Here is a 24,203-nt window from a genome sequence, read left to right on the forward strand (position 1 = left end):
CTAGTAATAAAAGGCAGAGGTAGTGTTATTTCCATACCAAATATGCTTTTTTAAAATTTATATCAGCATTCTTTCAACAACAACAGAAATACATCTTTTTTGTTATTTTTTTTTTAACTTCACAGATACCACTCAAATGATATTCTCTTCTGCACTGAAAATAAGCTTTTGTGCGCAGTGTGGGGGATGCAACACATCTCAAAAAAAGTTGGGACGGGAGAAACAAATTGCTGGAAGAGTAAGTGGTATAAAGAAGAAAAGGTTGGAGGAACATTTTGCAACTAATTAGGTTAACTGGCAACAGGTCAGTAATGACTGGATATATTAAGAGCATCTTGCCAAGCCAAGCCAACTTTATTTATAAAGCACTTTAAAAACAGCAACCAAAGAGCGAAATGCTGAACACAGTAATAAAAATACATTATTAGAGGGGCAGAGTTTCTTAGACTCAGTAAAGATGGACAGAGATTCACCAGTCTGCAAAAAACTCTGAAAATTGTGGAGCTATTTCAGAATAATATTCCTCAGTGTAAAATTGTGAAGACTATCTTATCATGTACAGTGCATAATATCATTAAAAGGTTTAGAGAATCTGGAGAAATTTCTGCATGCAAGGAACAAGGCTGAAAATCACATTAAAAAGAAGCCACATGTGAACAAATCTTCACCAGCCTATCACAGGGCTATATTAAAATGTCTCATAAGTAAAATGATCATAGAAAACATTTGATATGTTTTCTATGACCCGCTGTGAATAAAATATGGGTCTATGAGATTTGCAAATCATTGCATTCCATTTTTCTTTACATTTTACACAGTGTCCCAACTTTTTTGGAAATCGGGCTGTAATATATTCCTTGTTTCACACAGAGCTTTGAAATTTTTCTTTTAATGTAGTCAGTGGGTTTTTTCCATGTCATTTTATGATCAATCACAGTAAAATAGAGGGAAAGTGCAAACAATCTTTTATACCATCTAAACCAAATCAGATGGAGAGCATCTCTCTCAGGAGGTCTAACATTGATTCCTCATATCTTAATACCTAACAGGAGGTATTAGTTTGTTCTGAATGGATTTGGAAGAAAATTATATGAGAGGTGTGGTTTGGAATATTTGGAAAGAATCCAAAGTATTAAAAACTGAAAGACACTATCTTCATATTATCCAGATCCAGGTATCATTGGGTATCCCGAAGGATACCTTAATTCGTGTTTACAGCCTTGGGGGAGGTATGCAGTCATAGACTGCTCGTTTCATTGGGTGCAAATATCAGAGGAACTGTGAGGAACAGCCCAGCACGGGCACCTAAATTGCTCAGATACTGGCTCATTTATTCAGTACTACAAATCAGTCAGCCCGAGTTGCCAAAATCTAATATAATACTGGCCCTCCCAGATACATAAATCAGTCCATAAAATGTGCAAAGGAATTTTATTTTGTCTGCTGATATCTGAAACATATTTTCAGTCTCTCTGAAAATTAATTCCTCATGAAATATCAAGTCAGTAACATCATGAATAAAGAGCCATATACAAACCAGCATTTCATCATATGATAGTTCAGCTGAAAACAACTAAAAATGTAATTGTAGAAACATATGTTTCTAATGGAAAGTATGTATTGACTGTCTGTAAGCTTATATTTTCATATGAGGAAGATGTTTAGATAATTCTGTGTTTGCCCACACCTTCAGGATGGACCTGTGAAAGAAGAGAGCCAATAACTGGACCAGGTCATAGTGGACGTAACCATCTTTCTTCTCCACACCAATGATGTTGGGAGGGTGAAGGGGTTTATTCTTATCAAAGTGCTTGTGGAAGGGGAAGAAGCCAAACTGGAAGAAGTATTTGATGACGATGGTGACCTGGAAGGAAAACATCAACAAATATTAAGGACGCTGTTTGAAATACATACATACATCATTGGCACTCTCACGTTGATGTTTAGTTACTGTAGACTGTATTTTTTCTTGCTGCTGTAACACAATAATTTCCCTTGTAGGATCAATAAAGTATCTGTCTCTCTCTCTCTCGCTCTATCTATCTACACACCAAGCCAGACCATCTGTTAGATGAAATGCAGATATGTTCTTTTTTGCACTTTTTCTTTTGCTTTATTATCAATCAGTGATTTAAATTGTTAAAGTTATTTTGTACTCTTACCTCTTACCTGATACCAGACTGTCAAAAATTGATTCAGAGATAATAAAAATTGTATTTGTCTTAACGGTCTTAAAGGATATATATGAATATATAAGTACGTATCCTTTTATTTAATTTCATTTCCAAAAAAAGACATCTGCAATTTGAAAATTACATTAATACTAAAAATAAAATTACTTAATTATTGCTAGTAGGTTTTAGTTATTTATTTTGCATTTATCTTTATGTATGTCTGCACCTCAGTATAGACGATGGCAGTCATCCAGTAGCGTTTGCTGGGCCGTGGAACGGACAGCATCGCCCACAGAAAGATGGTGATGGGAAGGACCAGGGTAACACAAGACGCCGAAACCAAGTGGTTTATAATGATGACCAGGTAGCACACCAACTCTGAGTGAGCCACTAGTACGTTGTAGAGGGCATAGCAAAGCTGGAGAAACAAAGGCTGGCTATGGTAGAATTTATCTGACTGATCCAGCTCCTCGTCATAAAACATCCTGGACAGATAGAAGAGGCATTAATGAACGCTGTAACAGTTAAAAAAAAAAAAAAAAAAAAAAAAAATATATATATATATATATATATATATATATATATGTATATATATATATATATATATATATATATGTATATATATATATATATATATATATATATATATATGTATATATATATATATATATATATATATATATATATATATATATATATATATATATATATATATATATATATATATGTATATATATATAATAAAACATTACAGAACTGACAATTGAATTCCACCTGAGACAGACAGTTTACTCACATATGCGGCGTTAAGGCTTTAAGATCTAAAACTTTAAGTCTTAGACCTGTGGACAGCATTAAATTAAACTATGGCCTTAACTTGATTTTAAGGTAAACCAGCAGAAAATCTCAGATAAGTAGCTGTTTACCCCTTTTTGGTTGTAGTCTTTCAGGAGTTTTTTTTAAACTTACTTGTTGAGCAACAGTTCGCTGGCCGTCAGCTCAGTAGTCATAGAGGGCAACATGATGTCTGACCTGCTGTCTGAGTGGCTGTCTGAGGTCATAGCCATGCACCTCTTCCTATCTGTGTCACTCTCATCATCACTCACTTCCAAACGGTCAAAGCTGACGGCCTTGCTGTAGCTGGGAGGCACATCAGCATCAGATGTTTTGGAGGCATCTGTATCGGGAGTGTAGAGCAACCCTGTTTGACCCTCTGTCTGCATGAGATCCTGCTGTCCTCCCCCATCTTCACTCTCAGTGATGAAGTCGCTCTCCTGGGCAGAAGGAGCAGCTTGTGTCTCCTCCACCCTTAAGGAGGGGCCCTCATCTGGACCGAAGGACTCCCAGGGAGCCTCCTCTCTTTCCTGGTCCTCTGGCACCTCCTTGTCCTGCAGTCCCTCCTCACCCTCCAATCCTTTCTGCCCTTCCTCCGCCTCCGCCTCCGCCTCCGCCTCTGCCTCTGCCTCCACCTCCACCTCCACCTCTTCTTTTTTTTCTTTCTCTCTGGGCTCTCCATCACTCCATGCCACACCCTCACTCTCCTGAATCTCATGAAACTGTTGAGATTCCCAGGGAACCTGCTGCTTGTCTTCCCCTTGATCCTGCTCATCCTCCACTTCTTCTATGGTGTCAGCAGTTCCCTGTCTGGAATAAATCATGACACACTGGGTTGGCTCGCTGTGGGGGAAAAAACAGAGACTGCGTCAGAGATATCTACTTATTTACTCTTTCTAAATATTTATTTGGGTTCCCAGTTTATATGAAATAAATTTTAAAAAATTGGCATTAAAAAAGCAAGTGTGTAGATACACTGATACATTTTTATGACGAATTAGCTCATGACATAATGTCAACATTAATAATTGGTTAGCAAAAAAGACTAAGATGCAACAGGATTCAACCAATATTTTGTTTTGGTTTTTTTGTAACTGCCAAAAGAATAATACAGCAGAAATCTCATGTCCACGAAAGAAATCAAGTACACTGTCATTTTGAACTGTTTTTCAAACATGTCACCATGTCAGCAAACAACATATAGCAAACTGTTTGCTGAGAAAGCATCAGAAAGAAACTCTCCCTGTCAAAGTAAAATTATTGTTTATTCCAACCAAAGCGTTAAGACAGAGGCAGGTGTTTAAAAGAAGCAGGTCAGAATTTACAAAACCATTTCTTATTGTACTGTTACTGAGCAAAATTTTGTATTTCAAAAAGAAAAAATGGGTTTGTGACAGAATGAAATACACAGAGGTGTGACATAAAAGCCATGCAGTGATTCAACTGAAGTTAAAAATCAGTGCAAAACACAAGAAAGCCTGAAGGGATGCAGTGATATTTTTTGCGTGAGTGAATCAGGTATGTGCATGCAAAGGCCCAGCACCTGGATATGAAGCTGCTGCCACTGTCCATTGATGAGCTGGACATATCCAGCCTGGGCGATCTTTTAAGTTTGGGCCTGGCACGCTCACTGGTTTTGGGAATGCACTCTGGCATTGCATCCATGTCTTCCAAGGTGGATTGGCGAGAAAACAGTGTGGTGGCATCAGTGCAGCCACTGATAGGTTGTGAGAGTGACAGATGGGATGATCATTGGTAAGAAGGATGAATTGGAATCTATGTTATGTTACACAAAATAGATGATATAAAACAAAAAGCACATATCCAGATCATACGTCGATAAAACCAAAAATACGGTAAAGAATTTGGATGAAATGGCTCGGTGTGATGATCATGTGTTCATGGGAGCCACTGAGAGAAAACTTTGATAAGTAGAAAGCATTTAAGTGTTAAATGTATACAAGTTTCCACTGAAACATTTCATGATAGGGACTCATTTAGCCTCCATATTGCACTGCTGATCCATACCTGGACATGCTCTCTCTGGAGGCTGTGGAATCCTGGCTCTCCATCCGGTAGTCTTCTCGCCTCCTGCGTACTCTGGTGGAGCCCGAGACTGACTCATCACTCAGCACATCCAGGCTTGCCTGTCTGGACATGTTAAGCCTCATGGCTTTGTGGTAGTAAACGTGGATGCTCTCTCTGGATGGCACGTTGCCCTGGTAGGAGGAGAAGAATTTTGCTCACATGTGTGCCACTGAACGAGCTTCTAAATGTTTCACTCGAAGCGCATTTTAACTAATTCTGCTTCTACGTTTTTAAAATCGGTGCAGACAGTTGCATACCTTCTTGACCTCTCGTGTCAACATACAGCGCTCTAAACGCAGCACAGTGGAGATGTCAATGTACTCTCTGCACATTTCATTCATCCATTTAGTGAAACTTTTTACGGTCGTCTTGAAGAGCATCCAAGTGACCTTTATGATGTTGAACACTCGCTTGATGATGTTGTCTGAGGAAGGGCATACACCAGAAAATGTATTAAAGTATATTAATACATTTAATAACTAATTAAAAAACTAATACTTAAATAAACTTTGTCATTAAATAATTTACTATTTAGTATCTCTGAATGGCAGCACCACTCATTTTTTGCATCAATTCCTTGACATAACGCACAACTGATTTCACATTATGGTATTTTCACGTAAAATTCAGTGAAAAAAAACAAAAAAAAAAACAAAATCTGCTGATCCTGAAGTTATGGTTGAACTTTTTTCAGAACTGGAACTTTTTTCCCCAAATAGGACTCATAGGTGTGGTTAGGTTTACAAAAATCTTGGAGATCCCACTTCTTCCATGCAATCTTGTCACTGCGTTCTCTTTGTAAATAAAGTAATTTTTTTTTTTCTTTTTACACCAAAACCCAGTTTGTGCTGGAGCAAAGCATCAGAAAATCTGGCCCAAGCTTGGTTTTTTATGGAATGACCCAGCAATCTCATAACTATTATGAGATCTACAGGGAAAAGAGTGTCAAAATCAACATCAGTTTTTCTCAGGATGGAGAATTTGGCCGCTGTATATTGAAGAGTTGTAAAATAACAAAATAAACAAACTGTCATAAAACAGCTTTCTTAAGGAGAAACCAACCTGGACCACCAGATTTCTTGTTCTCATCTTCTTTTTCTTGCCCATCAGACAGCTCCCCGAGCTCGATAGTCACGTGACCTGCTGATGTACAGTACAGAAATCTCACTATAAATTCACAGTCTGTTTTATGTCAGTTTTTTTTTATGTCTAGAATTGACTTACCATCTTTCTTGCTTTTCCTGTGCCTTACTCCTTTGGTGTATTTCTTCCAAAATTTGCGTTTTGCTTTGCTCCGCGCCCTGAGAGCAGCTTTGGGGTCTGTGATCCAGGTTTGGTACACAAACTGGAGAAACGAGGGCAGCAGTCAAGTTTTAATAAAAGGTGCTTGTGAAAACAGAGGAAAACTTGATTTAATAAATGACATCCAAATCCGTTTATTATATTAGCATGCTGAATTTCATGTTTGTGCAGCATATCCTTGCATATCTTTTGTCCAACTTTCACACAAGTGCGAGTGCATCATCACCTTAACTTAAACCAAATCTTTACAAACAATAATTGGAAAAAATTATGGGGTTATTTTTCCAAGCATGTTTTTAAACTCTGCAATTTGATTTCCAAAACTTGTGGGACAGCCTGTGTTGCCTATTTAACACAAAAATATCCTGTACCAGGAATAGGGCCCAAAAATCAAATGCTAAATACTATGTTGTATGTTACGTATGTGATCATTCCTCAGAGCAGCAGAACACACAAAACTGTCAAAACACACATGCAAAACACCAATCAGTCAGACAATAACAATACATTTTACAAAAGCATTCCCATTCCAGGTGGAATTTGCTGATTTATGTCAGTTTAGTGTTTTGGGACTGCATGAATAAACACCTCTATTAATTTACAAAATGTTCACCAAACATGAAGTGGAAAGGCAGTTCTCTGTGGTGTTAGTTGTTATTTGAGCTGGCAGATGTTCACACAGAGAGCCAGCTGTGCTAGATGGGGGTGAGTACCTTGCCTGTCTTCACTACATACTGCAGCACAGTTTTAGGCAGCTTAATGATAGACTTGGGTAAAGCCAGAACAGCGGAGACAAACTTCCCAATAGCTCTCTGAAGAGAGGGAACAGAGTGAGAGAGGGTTAGTAGAAAACAACTTGATAGTGTTAGAAACAACAGAGGTTAATTGTGTTAGGAGGCAGTGAGCAAAAGAGGATTTCAAAGCAAAAATATGTGTTTATTGAAAGGTTTATGCCCATGCCAAGAAAGTTAATGTTTCATTAAAAAAAAATATATGGAAAAGCAGCAATATCACAATTCACATACAGTACTGTGCAAAAGTCTTGAACGCCCCCCCCAATCTTTATATTTTCTAGGAAAATGGGAAATAGGTGCAGAAATGTGCAAATATACATGTAAATACAGTATCTCCAATAAGGTAGAAACAGAGTTTGCGCTATTCTAATGAGCTTGAAAGTCAATATTTGGTATGGCCATGTTTATTCTTCAACGCAGCCTGACTAAGCTTCAGGAACAGTTCTCTTTGAAGGAGATTCAAAGCTGTTCTATGGATGTTAGGCTGCCTTTTGATCCATTCTCTGTCAAGACTGCTTCAGTAATAATGAGCTATGGGCTCTGAGGCCAATCCATGACTGATAGTATTCCATTGTGTGGTTTTCTATCCAGGTATGCTTTTACTGCATTGGCAGTGTGTCTGGGATCAATGTCCTGCTGAAAAATGGAGCCACTGCCAATCAGATGCTTTCCAGATGGTACTGCACGGTGGATCAAAATCTGATGGTACTTGTCTGTGTTCATAATTTCATCAGATCCCCAACACCACTGGCTGAAATGCAGCCCCAAGCCATGACATAGCCTTGACCATGTTTTACAGGTAGCTGCAGACACTCACTGCTTTACCTCTCGCCTGACCTCCTCTGGACGTATTAATGGCTATTTGAAGCAAAATTTTCAAATTTGCATACATCATTCCACAAGACCTGTTGCCACTGATTTTCAGTCCAGTTCTTGTGTAATGTGGCATACCTCAGCCTTTTCTCCCTGCTTCCCTTCCTTAAGAATGACTTCTTGGCAGCCACTCTTCCACTGAGACCATTTCTGATGAGGCTTCAGTGAACAGCAGATGGATCAACAGTAGATGATCAACAGTAGACGAAGGGCAAGATGAAACTCTCAGGTCCTGTGTCAGGTCTTTGCTGGATTTTCCCCGTTTCTTAAGAACATGACTTTCGGATACTGTTCATCTGCTGTAGATAGTGTTTTTAGGCCTGTCACTTCTTTTGTCTTCCATCCAGCCAGTTTACTCCAAATGTTTAAGGACACACTGCACACCATGCCGAGAGACACCACTTTCAGCTAACATCTCTTTGGGAATCACCTTGTTGGTGCAAAAATACTATTTTATGCCTGTCAAACTGTGTTTTTTGGAACAAGCTGGTAGTAGCAAAGTGCTTAAACATAAAATGGGTTCTTTGCTAAACTCTTATGTGTAGTCACAACATTCATCCCCTGATTTAGGCGCCTTTTTATACTTGAATGATTTGTAGGTCAGTGTTAAGTGGCTTAACAAACAAAAAAAGCATTCCTCAAAGAATGGTCAGGTAAAAGGACTAGTGAAAAAGCAGCCAATGTCCAAAGTAAACCTTTGGGACAGCTTCAGAAGGCATGGAGAACTATTGCTAAAGACCACTTAAAAAAATTACAAGAAAGTCTGGCTCTTTGGAAACAAAATATGACGAAATAGGGGTGGTTTGAGACTTTTGCACAGTACCGTACATCCCAAATTCTATATTTAACCCTGGAAAAGAAGAATGAAGAGTACTCTATGAGTAAAACTCTCACCCTAACAAAATGCTGTTATACTTTTTATGGGTGATATCTACATTTTCTTCTATTGTTTCATTTTCATTCATCAGTGGTTGTGTTTGAGGTAGTGGGAGGGTTATAGAGATGAGTTGAGGAAGAGGTCAGAGAAACAGGCTATAGTTGTGGTTACAACATGATGATATAAAGTCCTCCACTATGCTTATATTGTACACACAAGTGAAGTGTTATGAAGTGTTATGTCTACCTGTGGATGTGAGAACTCAGTAGAAAAACAAACTAAACATCTGCTCACTTACAAAAAGAGGTACACAGTACTGCATAGTAAGGGACTATCCCTCAATGTATTCACTCTTTCCAGAATAGCACCTTTGTGTTTTGCTTTTTCACTTCTACTATAAACATAATATGACATAAAATGACTGTGACATCACTCACTGGTTTGGACCCCCTGACTTGTGTATTTTGGCTGCTGCTGTACTGTTTTTTTTTTTTTTTTTAAGTGACTGAGAAATGGAGGAACATGCAAACTCATATGGTAGCAAGTTATCAATCACAAAGCATACCCTGCTTTACCACCTATTTTATACTTAAGGGGGGCATAACTTAAAAAAAGAGCACCACATTGTATTCAGTAAGAGTTGAAACTAGTGACTGAGACCATAAACTATTTAGGAAAGTGTTACAGAGTCCATAAATCAAGTGAGAAATTGGGTCGTTTCCCCATAGACTTCCGTACAATCAGACATCCTTTTGTTACAATGAGAGGAGCTGCCCCCTGCTGACCACTTGACATAATGTGACCTACATTATGTATTCGCTTTGCTTTTTATACCCAAGGCTAGGCCCACCTTTTGCATCCAGTTTATGGGTTCTACTGAAAAAGACTAGCTCAGAGCAGCTCATTAAAACTATTATTTACAAAATAAATACATAACCATATTCTTCTCCTCAGACTCTCTCTGGGAGTAACACATTATTTCCCACTGAAACCAAAATTTAGCCACCTGAAATGCTGACTTCTTTGGTGGATCTTCATCTTTTTTCTCTTCTTCCTCCTCTGCTTCTTCTTCGCTGTCAGTTTCAAATAAGTAGTAGTCTCCACTTCTAACCACTGAGGAGCATAGCGTAAAGCACTGTTACATTCAGTCAAACATAGACTGTAAGTAATTTATTGCTTTTATAAAAAAAAAAAAAAAGAACAGATGATTCTCTTGCTGTAAGGAAGAAATACAAACACATTAAATTCTACATATCTCACTGAGTATCAAACATTTATATTTATCTATGGCTGGTCATGATATAGACACACTTTCAAGAAGGTGAAACTACATGTTAGTAAAATTAATGTAACTATGAGCAGAAAACACAATGAAGAATGTCCGTTATTCTCATATTTCAGTCGCCCTGGAGTGACTCCAGTCTACAGTACTTAAGTGTTAGAAGCAATGGGATAGACAAGGCTGACTTATGTCCTTGAACAGAACCGCAGTGGGCAGGAGTTGAGGGAGGATGCTGGGAAATGGAGATGAAACATCAAATGACAAAGAGATAAAATGGAGAAATAATTTTAAAATGTCATGTGGGGGTGGAGTATGATATGAGACATGAGTTCAAGACAAACAGGCAACCGCTGTATTGACTGAGGAAAATGCTGGTACTTTTTTTTTTTATTTACCACAAACTGACTGTAAAGGCCATTATTTGACATATTTGAGCACTGGTCTGATTGCTGTTCTATTTTCTCCCAGGTAATGCCTGTTTGGTGATCATGTCTGCAGGCAAAGAATGAACTTAACCTTCACCCTTTATCCCAGTGCTGAGAACAAAGGCAAGTCAGCTTCATGTCTTTGCTTGAAAATATTTTGCAATAGAGTGATTCTCTACTGTAGGCTCTTTAGGTGAGACCAGTGATGAAGTTTATGTTTTAAACAACATCAAGTACAAAACCTCCAGCCGTTAGTCATTTTCTCTTTTTTCATCGCTTCTATTTAAGGCAACCCTGTTCTGCACTCATGCTGTTCTGTCGCTCGCCTTAAAACTTAGGAGCCTCTCCACACGTGCTGTGTAAAGTTAAGCAGGAGCTACAGGTAACAAGGACCCCTAAATAGAGACAGAAAAAGATTAAAGTCTGGAGGGGTTACTATATGATGGTGCCTTCAGAGCCCATGGGCAGTATGGGAATCCTCAGCGTTCTGGTCAAGGACACAAGGGCCAATCAGAGTGGAGGAAGAGAAAAAAGGGGTTTGGGGGGGGTCAACCTACTGGAAGCATGGTCAACCCACGGCCTCCACCACTGCTTTTTTTTGGTCTTGGCTTTCGTTGGCTGTGCTCCTAAAATTTCACAAATACATCAATGCAACATTTCATAAGAAATTCAGTTCTGTAAACTTCAAGACATAAATCTACTATGTGAAGGTATTTATTTAGCGCCATTGCTAATAGAAATGACACTTATAGAAATTCTGTTCTTCTTATTATCTAGCATGAATTACACTCATGCCCAGCTTCCTTGAGCAATACTAGAAATCCTAGTTATTCTACACCTGGCAGGCTTTGTCATACCATCATCATCATCCTCCTCAGGCTGGACTATTGTCTGTCCTTCTCCAGACTGTTGCGCCAGGCTCAGCATCTTCTCCTTGCCCCGCTTAAACTTTTGCTGCCTCACCTTAATGCGCTCCATCCTGATTAGATCAAAGAGATGGTGAGGAGACACGAAGTATTGACACAGAGGAACAGTGTAACAGACTGACCATAAACATATCCAGGCTTCATGTGGAAATTACTGTATGTTACATAACAGTGGAGTGCTCATTGGAGAGGGCGAGTGGATATCATCAGAGCTTGTGAGTAACTCCTGAGTTACTATAAATGGTGGAAATACTTTGGCTTTATGAAGTAGAGCAGGTTTCCAGGAAACAAGAGTAATCCAGGATAAATCAAGCTTTTCTGGATCATGTTTACCTAATTGCAGCTAAATCAGGCTTAGGCTGAGCCTAATCAAATATACTCAAAATCATGAAATGGACATGATTTAACATGACATTTTCAGTGATTTTTGATTTCTGTATTGTCAATAAACGCAACATGAAGTGATGGCACAGCCTGTGTCTCAACTAAATTTTATTCTCATCTAAAAAAGAATTAAAACCCACTGTGTTGCACTGGGAGACATGTTCCTCCATTACCATCATTCACCGGGCACTTTATTAGTTACATCTTTCTAGTACTGGGCTGGACTCCCTCATGTCTTCAGAACTGCCTTAATTTTTCATGTCAGATTCAACAAGGTGCTGGAAATATTCCTCAGATTTTGGTCCATGCTGACGTGACAGCATCACACAGCTGCTGCAGATTTGTTGGCTGCACATCCATGAATCTCGCATTTCACCACACCCCAAAGGTGCTCTACTGGATTGAGATCTGGTGACTGTGGAAGCCATTTTGAGCTGACGTGAGCTTTATGACATAGTGTGTTATCCTCTTGAAAGTGGCCAGGATGATGCATACACCGTGGTCACAAAGGGATGGGCATGGTCCGCAACAATATTCAGGCAGGCTGTGGCATTTCAACGATGCTCAGTTGGTACTAAGGGGCCCAAAATATGCCAAGAAAATATCCACCACAACCATTACACCATCACCACCAGCCTGAAATACTGAAATATGGATACAAAGCAAGATGGATCCATACTTTCACGTTTACGCCAAATTCTGACCCTGATACGTGAATGTTGCAGCAGAAATTGAGATGCGAGTCCAATTGCTTCAAGGTTTGACATGTTGTGCATATGGACATGTTTTTTTCAGCATACCTTATTCGTAATTATTTGTATTATTTATAATTATTTGAGTTACTGTTAACGAAAAGGTGTACCTAATAAAGTGACCAGCATATACTTGCACCCAAGTGCTGCGATGAAGAGAGTCAGCAATGAGAAAGATTTAAACAAACATATTTTTGTTTTTTGATATTTGATAAATATCAGATAACACCTATTAGTTTAGCATGAAAGAAAAGCAGCCAATCATAGCAATTACCGGGCAGCTTGAAAAAAAAAATCATCCTGAAAATTGAAAGTATATTACAAAGCGTAGATTTTTAATTTCATGATCAATAAAAATCCTTCATATATTTTTGGGTTCTCCTTGCACATAACTGGAGAACAGTTTATTCAAAAAGTAATAATTTTTAAATCCAATGTTGGGACACATGACAGTAACATCACAAACACATCATTTCATCATATGAAGGTTAAATGTTTAGGGTCTCACTGTCTCTTCAGCTGCTCCACTGATTTGCGCTCCTCTTCCAGTCTGGCTCTCACTGCCTTCACTATAGTTGCCTGGAAAAGTTCTGCACCTCTGAAACACACAAAGAGACATTAGTAAAACATTTTGTTTGGTACACCTGTACCAAACAAAATGTGTACCTGTAAAAAAATGTGACCTCTTAAAAAGCATATGTTTGCCAAGGAGTTTCAATATGCAAGTGCACTGGTCTTGAATAAAATGAGTCCAGGATCAAATCTGTAACCTTTTTTTTAAAATGTCTCCATGCAACTGTCTCCGTTAAATACCTGGATGCGAGAATCTGTGATGCTCTGATATCTGCCACCACATGGAGAAAGTAGTAACTCATGAAGACTCGTCTCTGCAACAGCAGGAAAGCAAAGCAGATACTGTCCCAGATGATGCCAGCCTCATTGCTGGGCGGGTCACAAAAATTTTTAGCAACTGGAATTCACAGACAAGACAGCCATTTTTTTTCTTTAGGATTTATTCCAAAGACATTTAATTAATTAACATCTTCACAATAAATTTCCAGTTGACACAATACAATGATATGCTCAGCATTCTCAGTTAGTAAAATCTGACTGAATTCAGGGGGGCTGGAGTCTATCCCAGCTATCATAGAACAAAAGGCAGGTACAGGTCACCAGCCTGTCACAGGGCTAACACAGAGAGACAGACACCCATTCACACTCACATTCACACCTGTGGGCAATTTAGAATCACCAATTAACCTAACCTCAGTAAGTGCATGTCTTGGACTGTGGGAGAAACCGGAGAACCAGGAGAAAACCCATGCAGACACGGGGAGAACATGCAAACTCCACACAGAAAGGTGGATTCAAACCCAGACCGTGCTGTGAGGCAACAGTGCTAACCACCACGCCACCGTGCTGCCCCCAAAATAGGAATTTATTTATCCATTTATCTATTTATTTGTTTATTATAAACCAACACTGATAGGAATATTTCTCCATGTTGTACATGAAATGTAAAACTATATTTTAATAATCAAAGTTGAATTTTGAGTCCACTCACCTACACCCTTTTGGCTTGTGTCTATGTTGTAGCCCTTGATGGTGCACGCCAGACTGAACAACTGGATTAACCAGCAGTTGTTCTTCAGCAGATCCTCGATGTAGCCACAAGCCAGGATCTACAAACAGTGTTGCTTCATTACATACTATAAATATTGCATTTTAACTTTTAACATATGAGTTAAAATTTCATATATATATTGCTATGTAAATTCTGTACCATAAATCACATCATAGTATTCCTTTGAACATATTTATGCAGATATTATATATATATATCTTTTTTGCCCTCCAAGCTTGGGTCTTCTACCAGAGGCCTGGGAGCTTGCGGGTTATATATATATAATTTGTCATAGATTACTTACAGACAAAATATTTTTCATAGTAATAACAAAGATGTTGTAGGCAATCAGGAAGTCCCAGTAGTGCAAGATCTTTTTGATTGGTTTCAGCAACAGGTCTCCACCAAAGAGCAGGAAGTAGAAGCAGGCCACCAGGTAACCCATACAGAAGATGCTGATACGTGTGGTTCCAGTGATGAAGATAATAGTGAGCACAAACCAGAACAGGTAGCTGAACATGACGACCTTTAACATGTCCAAGTAGGATCTAGAGATACAGAAAGCTGTGTGTGAATGGAAACAGAAACAAGTGTGTGGTATTTGTGAGGGTAAGAATCCAAATTTAAATAAAATGTTGCAAAAGTTTGAACAGGCAATATCGCAAACTAGTACAGTGGCAGCCCCACATGTGCAGGAACAGTCAGAATTGAAAAAGAAAGTACACCCCCTTTCATACCCAGGTTTTATGTATCAGGACATAGTCAAAAAGCATCGGATCCCTGTCAGGTTCTAAAATTAGGCAAAGGCAACCTCAGATGAAAAGCAACACAAGACATATTACAGTGTCATTATTTAAGAGCTACATCTCAGACTGTACAGGTCAACATGTTAAATGTAAAGGTTCATCTATAGGAAGGCTTTCCAGGATAAAGCCACTTCCCTTTAAAAAGAACATGGCAGCACTGCTTAGGTTTGTGCTTAACATCTGGAGTTTATCTGGATCTGGATTTGGACCTATGAATTTTCAGAAGTCTTTACCAGCGTAAGTTCTCAAAACTCATGGATCCAAGAGATACTGAACCATTAGAAACGCTGGTAGACATAATCTTGATGTTCTTAAGAAAATATCACAAACCAATTTAGTTACAGATATTTTTAAAGATCCAGGGACTTTTAATTTCAACTTATCGGTAAAAATTTGTTTTTCCTCTCTCCTTCCGCTTTTCTCCTTTTTGTTGAGCAATTCAATTAAATTGACAAAATGATTATAAGTCTATGTTCAACAAGTAGTTTTTTTTTTTGTTGTTGTTTTTTTAACAAATTTCAACCATCTCTCATAATATCAACTTGTGTTCTTCTATCCTTATGTGGACTTCTTTGAGAACTTTAATTCTTAAATAAGTCAAGAGCATCAGATGTATATTTACATGAGGTCTACTGCTACCAATATATAGCAATAGGAATAATAATGTAGGACATGGTTATAGTTAATGAGCATGATTTTAATCCCATGAAGCTGAAAGAGGACACCATGAACCCCAGCTAGCTGCTAATACAGGTGAGGGGACATGTTTAGCATATAGCAAAAATCAAAAGTGAATGATCTGTTCATCAGTCACAATTAGCGTATCACTTAGTGTCACTTAGAATCTGATCGTAAATACGAATAAGAGCTGTAACCTGATCCTGTTGCTCAGCACAGGTACAGCTGCTTGTTTTGTGTGTCTTTAGCATGTTAAGAGCATGTGTATGGCTCCATGTGAGAGGCTGTCGATATGATGTGTAGAGTGGAAACATGAGATGCAGTGTGCATTAATTTCATAAACATGGGACAGCTTCAACTCTTTAGAAAGCAGCTCTGATGAAGTGGGTTTGGACAGGACAATGCATTGAAGGGCCGGAACAGCTGAGTGAGTGTCCTTCTTCATCAGGGGGAGAAAATACCTTTTCCATACTTAAAAGCTATTTATTGAGTTAGAGTACAAGGAAAAAGCGTCTGAGTCGGGGAGTGACGGACAGAGTGTTTTTGTGGATTATGGATTTCTCCACCCCCACCCCGTATCCGTAATTCGATCCTGGAGGGAAACGATGGAATAAGTGCAGAGCTGCTGTGGCGTGGACAGACGGGCTGTACAGCGCTCTCTCTTGCACTACTAGTGCTTGTTGATGGACACAGAGTGCGTTAATAAAAGACTTGTCCACTTTGCACACCAAAACAGTGGAATCTGAAGAGCACATAATCAATGAGTGTGGACAGGTCAGGATACTCTTGCTGTCTTTTTAAACTCGCGCCCTCTTTCCCTCAAGATCCTCTGTTCACTCTTTATGTGCAAAGTCAGTATCTAGATCAGGCAAATTTTAAAATTATGTATACTGCAGGTATTCAATAACATCCCCCACTAATATGAGCTATTGTCAGCTGTCATTTTTTATACCTTATTCTTCTAGGATAAGGCATTTGCTGAATGAGTAGTTCTTATTCAGCACCACCCCACTTAAGATCTAGCAGCCAAACACAACGGCATTTTTTTTTTCAGAGCACACCTCTGACAACACAAATAGAGGAAAGGGGGCGTGCAGAAAGGGTTTCAGTCAGTGGCACAACAGTGTCTGTTTGTTATTCCATATTAATTTTTGAAATCCAAATTTACCTGATAGGTAAGACAACAATTTCTTACAATTTGCAACGACTTGTTACTAGTCTGCCTCTCTAGATCTGCTTTGATTTTAAACCTCTGTGGCAGTGGTTCTCAAACCACTTGGAAAATATGAATCGAAATTAATATGAATGAAAATGTTTTTAATGTCTTAATTTAAAGTTCAGCGTGGCTCCTTCTTTGTTCTTGTTGCTGATCCATAAAACAAAATTGGGGGGTACTTTCAGGATGATGAATACATAGAAAAAGACACACAAGGTAACAAAATGAAACAAACAAACAACAACAGCAGCTACTGTAAACAACTGTAAAATGTCATGATACTGGATCACACAGAAAAGAGGCAAAGAGAATCAGAGACAAGGGAAGGAAAAATACTGAGAACACATAAAAGAAATAAAAGTAAAACTTCAAACATGCAGTGCAACAAATTAACAAATACATTAGACCACCACCCGGTGTAAGGTTTATGTCAGAGCTGCCCTAAATTAACAGGAATTAACAAAATAATTTTTTATGTTTCTGTAACGGATAATCCATCAGTATGTGCAAGCTCCTTTAAACAAAAAATTATGTTTTTAATGCTTAAATATAATTGTCATCCATTAATTTTCAGATTTACAATTTTAAAAATAGTAAAGCACATATTTATTTTTTAATTAAGATGCCAAATTAGTTATTTACATGCATTCCTGAACAGAAAAATTTGTTTCAGTGGTTGAATATTATGTTTGATTAATTTGAGACCCGCTCTGTGCCCGCTCAAATCTGAGTGTAAAAGCACAAATTTAGTTTATTTGCTTAATTAATAACAATTTTTAGTTTTACAAGTTTTTGACAGATTTCTAAAATATTTGTATTTCCTTGTTTTTATGACAGCTGGTCTAGTGAATTCGTTAAACACTGCAGCAGTGATACATTAATGTTTGTTAGTGTTTAAAGTTCAAAGTTTGTGTTAACGGTCTGAGTCATTTAGAAGGTAAGTGTTCTATTAAACTATTTACTTAACACTATTTATAAATCAATCAATCAATCAATCTACTTTCTTATCCCCGCAGGGCAATTTGTTTTGCAGCCAACAGCAAAATAAATCAATCAATCAATAAATCAGTCAAACAATCAAACATACAATCAGCGACACAGAATCACCTAAAATAATTTTTAGGTGATTTTACAATATGTGCAATTAATCACTCATTCATACACACAGTCACATATATAACTGCAAGCAGACATGCAACATGCTGGACTGCAAACACTTTAAATTTAGTGTCTTGCTGAAACAGAGATATTTAAGCTTTATTGCTTTTTTGCATTTTTCCTTTTTTGACCTCACAACAGAGATACAGAAGGGCAAATAGGTAAGAGACAAAGACAAAAAGTCCTGGGTAGATTAAAATTAGGGACACTAAAACAATCAAAATGTTTTTTTTCTTTATTGTTAAATCCTGTTATAAATTTCTGAAGCTAATATTTGACTGTAAAATACTTTTGAAAATCTCCAAATATATATATACTTAGCTTTTAACAACTTCACTTGTATGGAGCACATTTCAGTTTTGTATCCAACATCATATATAGACACACAACATCATTAAGCATCAATTAGACTGGCTACTTCACTTCCTTTCCATTTCAGTATGTTGACCTCTGTGTTAATGGTGGCTGAGCTGAGCAATGGTCCCAAAATGATGAAAACTGTTTCAAGAGAATCTAATGTAAAATCTATTTCAAAAGTTGTAAATAATTTAAAATGTTACATATGGTAATAAACTTTATCTGTGCAGAACTAATACAAATACACAAGGCCAGCCACTGCAGTGAGCACAGCTTTGAATCACGGAGTATGTTCCAGCACCAGTACTGCCATACCAACTGATATTCCAGAAAATGATTGAAATGTCCCAATACATACATCTTAAATAAAGTATCAAAACAATACCAATATGTTCTCCTGCATTCAGTTGCATTTTGTAGTATGCAAGCCAGCATGTTTTCTGGCCTATCTGACCTACAATCCTCTGCTTCAGCTGCATGTATAGTAGTGCTGAAAGTAAAAAGTAAGTATATGCAATTCAGAGAGCAGGGAGTAGCAGCTGCTGTACCTGCAGTGGATGAAGTCAGGCACAGGGTTGTGGACACTGAAAGAAGCCGCATCCAGGTCTCTGCAGATCTCTACATTGTCACCGGCCATGAGGCGGACAGCTGCCTTGTTCTCATCATCAAAGATCTGCCTCTGGAGGGAGGCGCAGAGCAGCAACATGAAGTCATCTGAAAGAGGAGAGGAATGGTAAGGAGAGTGTTTCTAATGGTGAAACCACTGTTAAAACGTCATAATAAAAACACAATTGTTTCTTTTTGCCTGTGCGAGGGCATTTGCTTTATTGTACTCAAGTCACAAATTTAAATTAGTTACTTACATGTCAGACTGCTTTATACTTCTAGTTCACTGCAAGCCAAAAGTTTATTTGTATTCGTTTGTAATCCTCTAGATGTGTTTGAGTGCTTTATTCACTAGTTACTTTCACTAGTTACTATCATAATTTTAAGTACAAAGTTACATACTGGGGTTAAAACTACAAATTATTGTAATAATAGAATAATTCTGACAAACTAATGCATTAGTAACAATAACCCACTAATATAATTCATCCCAGCTTAACGCTCAGAGGAAGCCTTTATTTTAAATTGGAAACACACATGAAGCTTTACGTGCATTTTTCTAACTTATAAAGGAGGATTTTTATTTATTCTTCCACTTTAACTACAAAACGTACAGATGAGGAACGAAGGATTGGGTCTGCTGTGGAAATCTGGAATATAGAGCCACTTGACCACATTGCGATTTGACGTCCAGGGATAAGCTGAAAAGGAAACATAATCATCAGACAAATGTATGAACATCATAAAAAATATCATGTTTTACTTTGAAGAGCTGTTAAAGGATGGAGCCATGACATGGTAACAAATGAAAAAAGAAAAAAAGCAGATCATGAAGACAAGGAGACAACAGCTTTATTTATCATTTATGTGGAAAAAAGGCCTCAGTTTATCTCTGAACCAATAATAAACAGGCTTTGAACCTACACTATAGGCATTCCAGCACCTTCATTTAATGAGCAATTAAATCTGATAGGCAGGTTAATGCATAATGCTGTAGAGTGAGTTCATTTTTCATGTGCTGCAGCCCAGAATTGCTTCCAGCTGATGGCATGGAGACCCATGCACAGTAATAAAATAATGATATTTTATGGTCCACTTACACCCTCAACACATCCCTTTTTCCTTCTCAGCCCTGTGATGCATTCATGCTGCAGATGTCAATAAAGTTGTGGCCGTAGGATTTCAGCATTTAGATAACACTACTGAAGACGAGCAAGCATAAACGAAGTAGCGTTTTTTTTTAGTGCAAAGTAATTTCAAATGCAACTTTTCATTCAGCTCAACAAATATCACCAAACACACAAACTGTTTCTGTGTTGTTTGTCACCCAGTGTGTCTGCTAGCTACAGAGCTCCTGGTTTTCCCAGTAAGACAGAGAGAGAAAAAAAAACATGTTCATCTCTTAGAGATGGAGAAGATGTCAGACAGGACAGGAGAGGAGACAAAGATGAGAGATTATTTTCAAAATTAAGAACTGTTCAGCAAGTAATATACGATAAACTGGAAATTTAAAGCTTACTTGTAATGTCTGAATTTATTTAATAAAAAAAAAAAAAAACTGATATGGGAGCTGCTGAAGTTTTGTTTTTTTCATATTATGAAATGTGTAAAGCAAATTAGAATATACTAATATTGTGGTATTTACAGACTGCATGAAAATACTAGGTAGTTTATTACATTTTAGTGCAGACTAAACTGGTTAGTTTGAAGTACTGTGGTGAATTTTAAGGTAATGCACTCTGTTGGACTGGTGCAGAGCAGACTGTGGTGTTCGTGATCAATGGTAGGGTTTGTCAGATGCTGATTAGATTCAATCACCAAATTATACATTTTATACTAGCGTTATACTGTCAAGAGCTTGGAAATCAGCCACATACATCATGTAACATCTGCTTAGATCTTGTTGATTTCAGCTGGAGCCCTAAATCCACAAAGAGCAGTGAATTTCAACTCAGGTGATCACAGCCTGTACACAAAGAAAACAAATTTGCTTGAGCTAACATGTAACTAATATCTAAGTGATTCTTTTCAACACACTGCACTACTACACCTGATCTTGCCAAATCCCACTGCTACACTAACTACTGAATACAAACAAAGAAAAAGTGAAATGGAACTGAGTGGAAATATATTTCTAAAACTAAATTAATTATATATAAACTCAACGTGCTTTTAATGTGTGTCTTTGGATTAGTGAAAACAATTTGAATAATGTAATGACAGACACACTGGATTCATACCTGCGTGGGAAAATTGACTGTCTTCCTGGTGGATGAAAAGATTTTGTTCGCCTACTTTACCGTGGTGATATGGTGAAAAGACAGGCCTGATACTGCACTGCCCAGTTTAACGATCTTGGAGAACACAGTTTTGAGGATGCTTTCTATGAGGAAAGCATTCTCAGCAGTTAACTCACCAAGTGTCTGGTTATTGTGAGTGCAATCTGGCATATTTGATTAAACCAACCTTTACAGGCTGCAGGTGGGATCCCAATGCAGATGAAGTACTGAACAGTGAGCATGCATGCCAGGAAGCAGCAGTACTTGGGCCAAATCTCAGCGATGGCTTTCCTTCTACGTCTGTACAGGACTGCTATTAAGGCAAAGGCATGAAGCATGGCGTAGAAGTCCATACGTTGTCCTATGACATTGACCACCAACAGCAGGCATGTCTAAAACACAAGAGGAGCACATACATGAAGCAATGATGCATGGTACACATTTGAAGCATTTCTACTTCATTATGCCCTCTACCTCAAGTCCAAACTTGTAAAAGAAATAGTTGATGAAGTATTTGATGAAGCAAACGATGCTGATGTCCAAGTGCTGCCGTGTGATATCATGAAAGATAATCCTGGCAGCGGGTGGTGACAGTTTGTTCCTCAGTCTGAAGTATTTCTGATGCCGGTAGATGGTTACCTCCAGTGCTAAGAGAGCCAGCATCCAGAAGTTGTTCTGCACAGATGGTCAGATGAAAATTCATAAAATACTTAGATTTGAAAGTTTTTGTTTTAAAAACAGTTTTTTTCATAATCTATTTTTTTTTTTTTTTTTTTTGTATTTGAAACGAGATTAAATGGGGAGGGGTTTCAGAGAAACGGTCAGGGAGTATTGACACATCAATTTGTAGAGGGGGGTGTTGGGGGCTGACAGTCACTCCCTGCATCCCCTGCTTAGGTCTACACGACCCTGCTTATCCCCAGTGGCTGACTTCAATACTGCACCTTGAAACAGCAATAGAATGAGAAATTCACTTTTAGTGCTCATGCTGTGAGGCAATACAGATGAAACTGCACAGAGGGATGATCCAAATCCCATTCCAGTCTGACTTTTCATTATGCTGCCAAGCAGCACTGCTTCAGTATGAAAACTACAGCTAAATAGAAGAGAGATTAAAAGGACAGAGCGTGAGATTTCACAGAACACTCACAAAAGAATCCTACTTCCTACTAATTCCTACTTCCTACTAATACTTCTTAACTACTAATCCTAATTCCTCTGGAGTGTCAAAAATATACCTGATCATCTACATTAGAAATCCCTACAAAGGTGAGTTCTACAACTTTTTATTTTAAACTGTTGAATTGCAGTTAAGCACAAGGTCTACTGTCTGTGACATCCTGTAGTTAGATACCCTTGTTATGAAGGGCTCTGTTAGGAGCTCGGCTTGTTGGCTTTGCACCTGATGGTGTAGCTGCTGTGATGAGTCGATAGAGAGGAAAAGATCAACCCTAAGCTGACTGTCACTTGCTGCATTTTTCACACATTAGAACTTGCGGTCAAGCTGAGTAATTTTCATATATTTATTGACTCTCAGACTTCAAAAGTTTGCTATTTATCTCAGTAAATGGAACAGGGATTCTTCTTCCCTGTACGGAGATTTGTGTGGATAAAACGGGTGTCACAGGAAAGCAGAAAAAAATCCAACATCAACACAGATTGTCTGTCTTCTTCTCATCTATTGTAGTGGAACATTTATTCAGACTTATTCTTTTTTCAGCTGACAGCATTTTGTGGAATTGAATTTTGATATTATTTCAAATTAAATATTGAAGTTAAATGGCACAGCTGGCGTATTAAAGCATTTGTATTTTTATGGTTCACTGGATCATTTCTGCAGGAATAAACATAAGATTGAGATTATTGCTCACATAAAATTTCATTGAAAAAAAACACACACACACTACAATATTCTTGTAAACACAGCAGTTATACGTTTAAGTTCTGAACACACACACACACACACACACACACACACACACACACACACTACAATATTCTTGTAAACACCGCAGTTATACGTTTAAGTTCTGAACACACACACACACACATGTGCGCGCGCACACACACACGAATTTTTCACAACTCACACCCTGGCTGTATTGTTTGAGGCGACGAACATTTCCACGTCTTACCCTGAGGTAGCCCAGCAGGTCATCAGACTTCCTGAGGCCCACCCAGTTGGCTGGATCCACTGTTCCGTTATACAGCAGAGAATCTGGCAATTTTAAACTCTCATCTGTTCCGTTAATGCCTGGCTGTGGACAAAAACACAATGGCTCAGTTTCCCAGACATGGATTAAGGCTAGCTGTAGATTGAAAGACTTTTTTCTACATGGATCTTTATTACATTTTTCTCTTTTTCCAGGACTAGGCTTGAAGTAGGAATTATGATTTTTCATTAATTTATATTTATATGTATAGGATCTACTGTTACAGTGGTGGGCATTCTTATTAAACATGGCCAAAGTTTAAAATAATCTGGTCAGTGTATGCCAAAGTAATCCCTACCAGCCAAAATTTCAGACTTCAAGCTGGACTAAATGTTAGTTTATTTTTTTCTACTCTTAGCTCTATATGATGTCATTGAGGGCAGATATCCTTATATGGCCATTTCAGACAAATTGCTTCAGTTGTAAGCATAAAAGTCCCAAATTTTCTGTTTTTAAGGGCCAGCCAATCAGACAATAATTAACTCAAAGACAGAGGATCTAAAATAACTAATTTCAGACAATGGATGTGGCTCAACTAAGGGAAAGTATAAGACA

The 24,203-nt window shown here is 38.0% G+C and overlaps 1 protein-coding gene across 1 annotated transcript in view; it reads right to left on the reverse strand.

Moving 5' to 3' along the window:
* piezo2b (piezo-type mechanosensitive ion channel component 2b) overlaps positions 1–24,203 on the reverse strand; it is a 100,775-nt gene that overhangs the window by 11,840 nt on the left and 64,732 nt on the right. The window contains exons 21-42 of the mRNA XM_030752225.1: positions 23,571–23,693; positions 21,910–22,110; positions 21,623–21,827; positions 19,771–19,857; positions 19,099–19,264; positions 14,640–14,883; positions 14,276–14,393; positions 13,525–13,681; positions 13,220–13,309; positions 11,507–11,628; positions 11,207–11,275; positions 9,949–10,055; positions 7,112–7,210; positions 6,321–6,441; positions 6,159–6,239; positions 5,354–5,520; positions 5,037–5,227; positions 4,552–4,725; positions 3,656–3,851; positions 3,144–3,619; positions 2,401–2,659; positions 1,688–1,864 (exon numbers count right to left, since the gene is read on the reverse strand). Coding sequence (XP_030608085.1) covers positions 1,688–1,864; positions 2,401–2,659; positions 3,144–3,619; positions 3,656–3,851; positions 4,552–4,725; positions 5,037–5,227; positions 5,354–5,520; positions 6,159–6,239; positions 6,321–6,441; positions 7,112–7,210; positions 9,949–10,055; positions 11,207–11,275; positions 11,507–11,628; positions 13,220–13,309; positions 13,525–13,681; positions 14,276–14,393; positions 14,640–14,883; positions 19,099–19,264; positions 19,771–19,857; positions 21,623–21,827; positions 21,910–22,110; positions 23,571–23,693 — 3,630 coding nt within the window. The remainder of the gene's footprint in view (positions 1–1,687; positions 1,865–2,400; positions 2,660–3,143; positions 3,620–3,655; positions 3,852–4,551; positions 4,726–5,036; positions 5,228–5,353; positions 5,521–6,158; positions 6,240–6,320; positions 6,442–7,111; positions 7,211–9,948; positions 10,056–11,206; positions 11,276–11,506; positions 11,629–13,219; positions 13,310–13,524; positions 13,682–14,275; positions 14,394–14,639; positions 14,884–19,098; positions 19,265–19,770; positions 19,858–21,622; positions 21,828–21,909; positions 22,111–23,570; positions 23,694–24,203) is intronic.

Source organism: Archocentrus centrarchus, chromosome 17, assembly GCF_007364275.1.
Source record: "Archocentrus centrarchus isolate MPI-CPG fArcCen1 chromosome 17, fArcCen1, whole genome shotgun sequence".
Lineage (NCBI taxonomy): Eukaryota > Metazoa > Chordata > Actinopteri > Cichliformes > Cichlidae > Archocentrus > Archocentrus centrarchus.